General features: G+C 41.9%; 1 protein-coding gene across 1 annotated transcript; it reads right to left on the bottom strand.

The window, feature by feature from the left end:
- Positions 1–253: 253 nt before the first annotated feature.
- gorab (golgin, rab6-interacting) lies at positions 254–11,800 on the bottom strand. Its single transcript, XM_039812508.1, has 5 exons — positions 11,574–11,800; positions 10,316–10,685; positions 8,973–9,074; positions 5,851–5,991; positions 254–1,015 (listed from the first exon to the last, which is right to left on the bottom strand). The coding sequence occupies exons 1-5, from the start codon at positions 11,626–11,628 to the stop codon at positions 622–624; spliced, it is 1,062 nt and encodes a 353-aa protein (XP_039668442.1). The 5' UTR covers positions 11,629–11,800; the 3' UTR covers positions 254–621.
- Between the last annotated feature and the right edge of the window lie 302 nt (positions 11,801–12,102).

Raw genomic sequence — 12,102 nt, 5'->3', positions numbered from 1 at the left:
CAGGTGCTGTAGGTAGGATTGTGAAGATCCAGGACTTAGCCAAAAAAGTCGATCAAAAAGTCCACTAAAGCCCAAAACGGTCTCCTAAGCCCCTCCCCCCACAAGGGAGAATGAATGCGTGTGCATGAGCAGTGATTGACACGCAGTTAGACACACCCCCTGGCCCTGATTGGTGCATCTGAACAGGGAGCGGTGGATTTTTGCAAATCACACTACAGGCTGTAGGTGGAGCCAGAGGAGCTGGATTTTTTTTTTTTTTTAAGTACCTGCTTCATGTAGTTCTACTGGAACATAGGGTCAGTTTCAGCAAATATGACAGAAAGTTAGTTTTATGAGTCTTACCTACTGCACCTTCAACGGACTGAGGATGAGAGTAGGATTTGGTATTCGGTTTCGGCAGAATCTTCACCAGCGGATTCGGTATTCGGCCGAACCCCAAAAATCTGGATTTGGTGCATCCCTATTGGATACCCAGCCCTGGATGCTACAGCATCGAGCATCGCTTAGCCGACAGCATTAGTGGAGACATTGACATTAGCGTTAGTGTTCCATATGGATCCCTACAGTACGACATGTGTGATCATGATAAAGTCCAGACATTTAAATCTAGTTTTCTGAGCATCAGGAGGCCACGATTTCACTCTGAACACCGTTTTCTAGAGTTTTACAGTTCTGTTCAGTCTTGGGTGGTTCGGTCACCGGGTGGGGCTCTTGCAGGACGCCCCCCCGGCCCTTTTCCTCCTCTGTGGGTCCACAGTCTTTGGTTGATCGCTCCGTTCCCTCCCCGCTCTCTGCCGGACCGTTTCTCTGCGTCTCGGCGCAGCCGCCCCTCTCTTCGTCGGTGGCGTGGAGCTGCAGCTGCTGCATCAGCTCCTCCAGCTTGTGGGCTTTGCGCAGCTCGTTCTGCTGGATGATGGCGCAGAGGTGCTCCGTCAGCTGCTCCTTCACTTCCGTCTTCTTGTGCAGGTCCAGCTTGGACGTCACGTACTCCGCCTCCGCCTTCTCGTAGCGCTTTCTGAGGGAACAAAATGGGACACAGACACTAAATAACAGGGCTCTAATTTATGCCAACTCTGCATTGGACATAATAATCTCACTTCTACATATGTTTAATAACTTCTGTGACAGTAGTGTTTCAGTTCATATAGAATATTTGCTGCAACATACATACCCATACTCCCATAGTCCCAATGCACACATGCAGACACACGTCAAATTTGACCAATTTTCGAAAAGGTTTCTAAATCTGAAATTTGGTCAACCAAAACAGTCTGCACGTGTAAAATAAATGATCAGTTCACTACTTTCATTGAATTTGAGTGTTTTATTAAATATAGCATTTGAAGAAATAATAACGTTGAAAAAAGTGACAAAAATTTAAAAAATAAAAATAAAAAACGTGGGGAAAAAAAAAGTGACAAAAATGTTGGGAAAAGCTTAAAAAAAAAAAAAAGAAAAAGTAAAGCGCGTAAAAATCGCCTAAAACATCCGAAATTTTTTTCGAAAAAGCCTTTCAAAAAAAAATAAATAAATAAATCAGGAGAAGTGACAGACGACCAAAACGTTGAAAAAAAAAACTAAAAAAAAACTAAAAGTTGCACAGTCGACGGAAAGACAACACAAGGTAAAAGAAGATGAAGTAAGAAATTCTGATTGCTCTGATTGAAGAAAGAAATAATCCAGAAAATGTATTTCAGATTAGAGACCGGGAGGGAGGGAGGAGCGAGCTAGCCTCCGTTTTGTTTGACAATACTTTTAACGTCAACAAGAAGTGACGTCACCCAAAATCGCTTAGAGCACCTTTAAAAAAACGGCATTTTTCAGACAGACACATCAGGAGAAAATTAACTTAGTTTGAGACGTGTTTCTGTCTCGGGATCGAACTCTCGCGAGATCTGGCAACACGGAGAACGCAGCTCGTGTCAGGGTTCATACGCATTTTAACCAGTACTTTTCGGCAAATTTCCATGACTGTGTTCCTGAAAATGTCAGTCGACATTATACAATAAGAATACTAATCTGTGTTAAAGTTTCCCCTCAGAGGTTTAACTATAAAATGAATGATAATGTCTGTGGTTCATAGTGGGAGTCGTAATATCTCTCCCCGAATACAACGCTGAGGTTAAGACGACGTGAAAATACATTTAATCACATATTATTATGCTGTGTTAAAAAAAAAAAATCCATGACTTTTCCAAAACTTTCTGTGTCTTTTTATGTTTCCAAAACCTTTCCAGGCCTGGGATTTGCATTTTTCAAATTCCATAACGTTTCCAGATTTTTTCAAAACATATGAGCCCTGTTGTGTGTACGGCGCACTGGATGGGACCCGTATCCCGATCCGTCCCCCATCCCATGGATACCGGGACTATGGTCATGGGAGTTACATGTTGGCTACGTCACAACTTATTTCAGCAAAGCCGTTTCCATTGGCCACTTTGCGCATTAACTCTTTTTCGAAAAAGGCAAAACCACCTACTGATACTTCAACATGAGCACAAAAATATGTTGATGGAAACATGACTCATGTCTGATCAGAATCAAATTCTTGTTTTCCACAGTTTCAACATTTAACATTTGAAAATGTTTGTTAAGGTGCTCATATTATGCAGGTACTGTCAGGGCACGCCCTCATACTCTGCTTCTGACTGGCTAGTAGTCCTTACCTAGCTACTGTCAGGGCACACCCTCATACTCTGCTTCTGACTGGCTAGTAGTCCTTACCTAGCTACTGTCAGGGCACGCCCTCATACTCTGCTTCTGACTGGCTAGTAGTCCTTACCTAGCTACTGTCAGGGCACACCCTCATACTCTGCTTCTGACTGGCTAGTAGTCCTTACCTAGGTACTGTCAGGGCACGCCCTCATACTCTGCTTCTGACTGGCTAGTAGTCCTTACCTAGGTACTGCACATGTGCAACTCCCAACAAAGATGGAACAGAAGTGAGATGTCTCACTCTGTAGCTAAAACCGAGAGCTCAACACACAGGGTGAAAAGAGGAGCTGCAGCAATGTGCAGTACGACAAAAATATGGTGTTTTTTGAAAATTAAAGCATGTAAACCTATTCTGATAAAACCTCTAAATACAATTATGAACCTGGAAATGAGCATACTATAAGCACCTTTGTTAAATGTTTGGCATCTGTATTAAAAACAGGATACGGTTTTGGCACAAACGGGTCATTCCCACAGGGTCTGAACGCAGAAACATTGTTTAAATTGCGAAGAGAAGAACTTGCCTCGCTGTTGGGGAAACACGGACGGGAACTAAACAGATGTCAAACATTTCACCTCGGGGATTTTAATGTTGAGCAGAATCTCAACGGTTGATTATATCAACATAATCATGACAGAATCCAGTGAAATGAGTGTGCGAAGGTCAGGTCCTCTTCCCGTTATACAAACATTTGTAACGAAGAGTGTGACGGACTCGGAGATAATCTCACTCGACGCGAAGCTGCACAGGGAAATCACTGCCACAAACAAAGTCAAAACACAGCTTTACTGGATCAATGTCGGTACCAAACACAATATAAAACTATGTACTGGCTTTGTACCGTCTGTGGCTGCTGTGAAGGTTCAGTGCTACATATATTTAAAAGTGTAGATAAAGAAAAACTTGTATTATGTTTCAAGATGTAGCTAATGTTTCCAGATTTTGTAATCATGCTTTATTTGTCTCTGTATGTTGAAGCAAAGTTACAGACTCCCCAGAACATCTGAGCCGGACTGTGTCTGCTGAACACAAGTGGATTACAAGTGATGGGGGGGGAAAAGAGACAAAACAGGTTACATGAATACTGGAAATAAGCTGCAGGGGGCGGCATTTACAGTGGATGTCCAGTTCATTACCTGGTCACTTCTTCTCAGTTACAAATAAAGTGCTCACAGTGATGTTTAGTTTTTTTATTCAAATCACACTGACTGGGTTGTCCGTGTCAAATACTAAGATGATTTGATAAAGTCCTGAGAGCTTAGTGGCCCTTAAATGACATACTCATGAGTGTGACTGATGCCCCAGCAATCAGCCAACTCATCGGTCGCCATGTGGAAGTGTCTTTGAGCCCCTAAAACCTGAAAAAGGTATTTCAACGTATGTCGACATGAACTCAATCAGTAGAGCGCTCGTTTGCTCAATCTCAGTCAACATGTGCGAGTTCAATTTAAACTGTGGCATGTTTAATTCTATTTTTTAAGTTACATTTTATTTATATAGTGTCAGCACACTTTACAGTTAGAGTAGGTCTAGACCACACTCTATAATTTACAGAGACCCAACAATTCCCCCAAAAAAAACTTCCTTTTAACAGACAGAAACCTCCAACAGAACCTCTATGTTGATTTTGCCTTTTTTTTTTGCCTTGGCAAAATTTCTGCCTCCACGGTACCAGAAGTAGGGCAGACGCACAATGGAGCCGCGGTTGCCTTTTAAATGATGCTGCAGACATAACGCATCGGGGTTGGCTGCTCACATTGCAGTTTAACAACAAGTAGAACTATTCAGAGGTTAGTTCAGACAGACCTGCCCCCACTGCTAAAAAGAAATCCTAAAGGAAACACTGGAGAGAAACACACAGATATAGGTTGTTCATTATTTTGCTTACATAGCTACATAGGGCCCCTATACACTATGTGAATCTGGGCTGTGTCTGACGAGAGTTGACAACTGTGAGATACACTGTATGTGGTGAAATCTTTGGTTGCCAATCCAAAAACACTGGCAACAACCACAGCTGCTTTAGAGCTTTGTAAACCAAACGCTACCCGGGGGTCAAAGTTCTGATAATGTCAGAAACTTACAACCAAATTCTCACAATGTTTTCGCTGCTAACGACCAACCAAACCCCCTCAGAATAAACATAACATGATGCAGAATACACTGGCAGATGCAACACTGAGGGCCAGTTGTTTTCAGGGGGAGTTTTTTGGCTGTATTTTCACAACATGAGAGCAGATAGATGATGAGTTTCTAAAGTCTCTGCTTGCTTGCAGCACATATTCACCAGGCATTTGCACCATAATTGTACCTGTACCGCAAAATTAATACGTTTTATCGGAATCATCTGTGTGGCATGCAATGAACATGCAAGATCCCCGTTATCTTAGGTTGTAGGGGCCCCTTGGGCAAACACGTTGCACATAGAGCTGCCTGTTCATTCATTCACAATGTAACGATGCAGGAGTTCAGGAGAAGCCTGATTCTCAGACACTGGCACTTGCTTAAAAGGAATACACCACCGTTTGTTGAAATAGGGTTATTCACCGTCTCCTCTATATTTATATAGGCGGGCAAACACATTTTTGTCTCAGTGCATGCATTGTCTTAGTCCGGCCGCGCTGCCGCTAGCTTAGCGTAATGAAGGAATCCTTTGTTGCCGTTAGCATGTCGTGAGTAAAAGTGACCCAACAACAACAAAACCTAATTACTTCTTGTGGCCTGCGTATTCACGACGAGTAAAAATAGCAATGCAGATTAAGACTAGACGATTTCCTAGGTAGATATTGACGTAGGACTATATTGAGTGGAAGTAGGCTACAGCCGAAGCACTGCTACTCGGGCAGAGATATCGGCAGCCCGCGGAGCTCTACGACCAGCGCAAAGTCACCCTTTCTGGGTTACTGGACTACCAAATGCCGCTGCCCTGACTGAGCTCCGCAGGGCTCCGAGGCAGGCAGCCTGCGGGGTACAATAAATGAAACAGCTTTCCAAAAGTCAACGAGTAATCGTGTTAAGATTTCAGTATTGACCAAAATCATTTTTATTATGAGCAGCTGTAAAAGATGAGAACGTGCATTTTTTTGTAATTTCTTATTTTCTGGTGTTGTGTCTCTCTCTCTCTCTCTACCTACCTGGCAGCGGAGTATTCCCAGCTGGCTTGTTCTATCTTGCCTCTTAGGATGCCGATATCATTGGACACCATGTCATCGAGGGCCTGGAGCTCCTTCTGGATCCTCTTCAGCTTCACAGCCTCCGCCTGAGTCTGTTTGGACCTGTGGACGATAACAAACTTAGGGGGGTAAGAAGAGAAATCGATACACTTATAGACTTATTGGGAATTTAGCTTATTCACCGTAACCCCCAGAGTAAGACAAGTCGGTACATACCCTTCTCATCTCCGTGCGTGCTGTAACGCTGTCTGACGTCTCCAGCGGTATCAGCCCATAACAGAACAGGCAGGTGAATGGTTCCAGTAATCCTACTGCTCCGAATAAGTGACAAAATAACGCCAACATGTTCCTATTTACATGTTGTGATTTGTAGAGTCACAGCGTGTACAAAAAACAACGTAACATGAGACACAGCCATCTTCTAACCGTAAACAAACCGGGAACTATATTCTCAGGTGGAAGAATATAGTGCGCGGAGTGATATGCTACGCCGCAAGCCTGTCTGAGAATATAGTTCCCGGTTTGTTTACGGTTAGAAGAGGCGGTGTCTCATGTTACGTTGTTTTATTACCGCTATGACTTACAAATCACAACATAATAAATAGGAACATGTTAGCGTTATTTATCACTATCTAATTCGAGCAGTAAGCTAGTTGGAACCAGTTACCTGCAGGATCTGTGCTAGGCTAAGCTAATGCCGGAGCCGTCAGACAGCGTTACAGCACGCACGGAGATGAGAAGGGTACGTATGGACTTGTCTTACTCTGGGGTTTACGGTGAATAAGACAAAGTCCCAATAAGTCGGCGTGTTCCTTTAAGTATCGCGATATTTTTTTCACTTTTTAATTTTTTTGGTTTACGTGCAAAAATATTCACGCAAGACAGTGGTTCATGTTTATGTTGTGTTTAAACCCCCAACTGCTAGATGGCTATGCTGAGACACACCACTAGTGTCCTTGCCTAACAGTACCTAACAGTGCCTGACAGTGCCTGACAGTGCCTGACAGTGCCTGACAGTGCCTGACAGGGCCTTGCAGTGCCTAACAGGGCCTTGCAGTGCCTAACAGGGCCTTGCAGTGCCTAACAGGGCCTTGCAGTGCCTAACAGGGCCTTGCAGTGCCTAACAGGGCCTTGCAGTGCCTACAGGGCCTTGCAGTGCCTAACGGGGCCTAGTAGTGCCTAACGGGGCCTAGTAGTGCCTAACAGCGCCTTGCAGTGCCTTGCAGTGCCTTGCAGTGCCTTGCAGTGCCTTGCAGTGCCTAACAGGGCCTTGCAGTGCCTAACAGGGCCTTGCAGTGCCTACAGGGCCTTGCAGTGCCTAACAGGGACTAGCAGTGCCTAACAGGGCCTAGTAGTGCCTAACGGGGCCTAGTAGTGCCTAACGGGGCCTAACAGTGCCTAGTAGTGCCTAACAGGGCCTAGCAGTGCCTAACAGGGCCTGCCTTTTTGCTAGAAGCTAACAACGTAGCTATGGCTGAACTTTGGCCTACTTTAGCATATCAACGTTAGCTCACTAAGAACCTGGGAACCACAATCCCAAACTGGCAGTTTGATTTTCTGTGTACTGAGTTGTTTACCTAAAGTAAACTTCTTTGACTTTTATGCACATCATGTATCTTTTTAAATATTAGTTTTTCAAAAATTATATTATAGACTAAAAAAGAAATCCCAATATATTGCCTTATGCACAGTACCGAAATATATTGCAATATATTGACTCGTGACCCATGTGCTGCGATACAGATTCTTGCCGATACACAGCCCTAAACAAACTCTAAAAAAGAAAAAACATTTCATCTTTTTGGTGTTAACCATCCTGTTGTCCTCGGGTCAAATTTGACCCATTTTACAAAGTTTCTATACCAGAATTCTTTTCTTTTTTCTTTTCAAAAAGAAAAAAATTTAATTTGAGGGTTAAATTTTTATAGCGTTTGAAGGATTTTTTTTTATAAAAACACGTTGAAAAAAGTGACAAAAATGTCAAAAAGAGCTTAAAAAACGAGAACAAAATACAAAAATGTCAAAATAGTGCAGAAAAATATTGAAAAAAAAGTTACAAAAAATATACTTAGATTGAAAGTGACAAAAATGTCAAAATTTGGACCCTGAAAAACTTAGTTGCCTAGACCTAGACTCGACTGGAAGACAACACAAGGGTTAACAAAAAAAAAGTTAAAAGAATGTTGACAAAATAGCTTCAAGAATTGCAAATAAACGGAAAAAAAAACGTCGGGGGGAAAAGAGTGACAAAAACTTTGGGAAAAGGGTCGAAAAAGACGACCAAAACGATGAAGAAAATGTTTGAATTTTGACCCAGTAAAACTAAAAGTTGCAGGAAGACAAGACGAGGGTTAACTAACCATAACACGTTGCTCCCATAGACAGTATATAAAATGGACCATCAGATCCCGTGTCTCTGGACGGAGACCAGTGAAGGATATTAGAAGCACTTTTCTGGTGAGCGCTGAGCATTACTGCGCAGCCTCCAACTGAGAGAGACAACGTAGATGTGACGTGAGCAACCTGTCTGAAAGTGTGAAGTCTTCTGGTAGCTGTGCCGAGAGAAATCTCAGTCATTCCCAATCTTACAGAGACGGAGAGCGTAGGTATATGTAAGGAGATAACATAGACACAGGCTAATTACTGATCACTAACATGCTAGTTAACATTAGGAATTAAACCTAAACAGCTAATGTAAGTCCAAACTGCCTGTGAGCTTCTCCTGTACTATACGGTAATTCCTCTACTGTGTGACAGTAAGTCTCGTGGTTATGACCCAACCGTTAGCCTATTGTTATAAAAGCGTCTGCTACGGAGCCATAACGTGAGGTACAAGGTAACGGAGCCTTTTATACATTGTCGCGTTTCTTTAGAAATAAACAATGAATAAATAGAGTCTTTAAACGCTTCAGATGTAAAGTTATTCTCTGTCAAAGTGACGCCAGAATGAATGGGAGTCAATGGAATGCTAACGGGAAGGTGATGGCTTGGTAGCATCAAAATGGCGCCATAGGAGGTTCGAGTTCTGAAGCGAAGCTTACCCCCTTGGTTGCTCCCTTCAGCACCAACACGGCCAGACTTACTTCTCGGCGATGGTTTTTGTCAGCAGAGCTTTCTTGCGTTTATTCTTCTCTTCCATTGTCTTCTGCTCTTGCTGCAGCTGCTCCAGACGCGTCTGTTCCCGTCTGTGATCAAACACAGAGAATTTAAGGGCAGAAACTTAAAGGCAAATCATAATTTTTCCAAATTTGCTTCTGTAACAATCTCTTTCAGACTAGTGGAAAGAAAAAAAAAATGTTTCTTCCTCTGATTACAGAGTGGCTACTGAAAAATTTGATGTTTTTTGTTGTTTTTTTAAATTGGTGAAGATCGTATTTCTACAAATTCTTGTCTGAGATGTTTAGGTACATGAACAAATGTCAGTTTAAGTTTTTTTACTGAAGTAAATTTAAATTAAGTTACAGGCAAAACAATTTGCAGATTGTGAAAAATGCGGCAGGATATTTTGTGTGTCTGTTAACGCAAAAAACGCATTTAAAAAGTAGTGCTTAAGTTGTGGAACTAAAATCACTTTTAAGCCACTTTTTTATGTTCCCACATTTCTAAGATTTTTCTTAAAATTAGGCCCTATGTTCCCACATTTCTAAGATTGTTCTTAAAATTAGGCCCTATGTTCCCACATTTCTAAGATTGTTCTTAAAATTAGGCCCCATTTTCCCACATTTCTAAGATTTTTCTTAAAATTAGGCCCTATTTTCCCACATTTCTAAGATTGTTCTTAAAATTAGGCCCCATGTTCCCACATTTCTAAGATTGTTCTTAAAATTAGGCCCCATGTTCCCACATTTCTAAGATTTTTCTTAAAATTAGGCCCTATGTTCCCACATTTCTAAGATTTTTCTTAAAATTAGGCCCTATTTTCCCACATTTCTAAGATTGTTCTTAAAATTAGGCCCCATGTTCCCACATTTCTAAGATTTTTCTTAAAATTAGGCCCTATGTTCCCACATTTCTAAGATTTTTCTTAAAATTAGGCCCTATGTTCCCACATTTCTAAGATTTTTCTTAAAATTAGGCTCTATGTTAGGGTTAGGGTAACGTTCCATCTGTAGTCCATTGCTACTGGATAATAGGTTGGGTGTAACTGGCTACCAAACTGGGAAAAAGGGCGATACAATCCGATACAAATTTATGAAAAAGGAAATGTGGGAACATTGGAAAAAAATCTTGGAAATTTGGGAACATATGACCTAATTTTGAATTTTGAATTTTTTATCTGAGAACATAGGGCGGTGGGAACATAGGGCCTAATTTTCAGTGAAAAAAAAAAAAAAAGATTCTTAGAAATGTGGGAACATAGGCACGCTCCCCAAAAATGTGTACTTTAAAAGGCAGTTTGATTAATATATGATAAAAACATACTAACAGTGCCACCTCCTGTATCTCCAGCTCTTTGACCGCCGGGGTTTCCTTCTCTGGAGCCGGCTTTATCTCGACGGCGTTCTGCTGCACCACCTGTTCGACCGCTGTAGCTCCCGCTTCCTCCGGCGGCGGCGGTGTGGTGAGTTGTTGCTCCGGTGGCGGTTTTGTAAGTTGCTGCTCCGGTGGCGATTTGGTGAGTTGCTGCTCCGGTGGCGGTTTGGTAAGTTGCTGCTCTGGCGGGATGCAGAGAGACGCGGCTCCAGCGTTCTTCTGAGCGGCTAACTGAAGAGCCTTCTCCCGTTGGATCTGCTGCCGACTCCGGTTGGCTGGAAGCGGCTTCCGTCCGCGGGCTGCTGCTGCGGACCCAGCGGAGTCTGTACACACGTTTGTACGTACAACGATTCAGACCAAATGTAAGCGTCATTGCACTATTGGACTTATTTAATAGGGGTGCACGATTCAGAAAATGTCACGATTCTTAGGCCCAAGATTCGACCCATCATCGATTTTCGATTCAAAAACGATTCTCGATTAAAAAAACGATTCCCAGTATGTAAATGTAGTTACTTTTCCCGTGTGATTGGAGTAGACGTACAACAAAAAATAAAATAATTTTATTTTTGTATTAAAGAAAATGAATAATTTTTTTAAATCAGTAGAGCTTGAATCGCGATTCGAATGTGAATCGATTTTTCTGCACACCCCTAATATTTGCATTACCACCATGACACACACTCTCATAGAGCACCTTACCACAGAGCACCCTACCACAGAGCACCTTACCTGCAAGTGTCTACATCCCTTAGTACATTCATGTAGATTTTTTTATTTAATTTATTTTGTATCTTTTCTTTCCTTGTCCATATTATTCATGTGGAATTTGTGTTGTTGTTATTTGTTATATTATCACCCTGTTTAGGAAGTATGTGATGTCATTCATGTTTAGCGATAGATATTATCCATCTATCTATAACAATATCTATCTCTAAACATGAAGTCCGGCTAACATTAGGGTTGTTGCTCGAAGGGATACAGCTACGACCGGAAGTTACGCAAAATTTCCCTCGATATCGCCACGCCAATTTTTCACCTAGGCTAATATAAGAATATATAGTTTTTTTTTTTAATACGTTCACCCAGGAAACGCGTGTTCGTTCCTCTGTGAGTGTTTTCATCCAAACCACACTCTTGTTCCTAAGCTGAACTGTCGGCGCCGTAGCTGTATCCCTTCTAGCCTCAACATTAGCAGTCGGAAATGTTACCTTTCTGCTGCATCTTCCGTAACTCCTCCTCAGAAAAACCGGCCCAACCGCTCATTGTTCAGCTTCACACATCAAATACCCCAAACAACGCAGCCAGAATAACGCATAGATGAAACAGTCTGCTTATAGACTAAATATAATCATTCTAAACTTCGAAATATACAGGAAAACTTAAGAAGCTTTAAACGTTTCCGCCATCTTTGTTATTGATGCCACGTCAAGGACCCCCCAAAAAAAGACCCGCGAAGGTGAAGTTGCAGATATCGCCTGATTACAAAAGCACACTCGAACGTGAAATCTAAATAACAGAGTACATAATTTAATTATCTTATCAACAGATATATTTGTTTGGATGTACAAAATGCATTTTAGATAATCTTTATGCATCTTTGCACATGAATGTGACTTTGTAGGTAACCATGCAGAAGGCATGTTTATGGGGTGCTACTTATCAGCTCCGTGAAAAGTGTCCTTGAATAAAATCCTTTGGTATCCCTGTGGCTTTGGTAGCTGATATTATGGAAGTATT

This window comes from Perca fluviatilis, chromosome 9 (genome assembly GCF_010015445.1).
Source record: "Perca fluviatilis chromosome 9, GENO_Pfluv_1.0, whole genome shotgun sequence".
Taxonomy (NCBI): domain Eukaryota; kingdom Metazoa; phylum Chordata; class Actinopteri; order Perciformes; family Percidae; genus Perca; species Perca fluviatilis.
The sequence above is the reverse complement of the archived record's forward strand: the minus strand, read 5'-3'. Positions and strand labels throughout refer to the sequence as shown.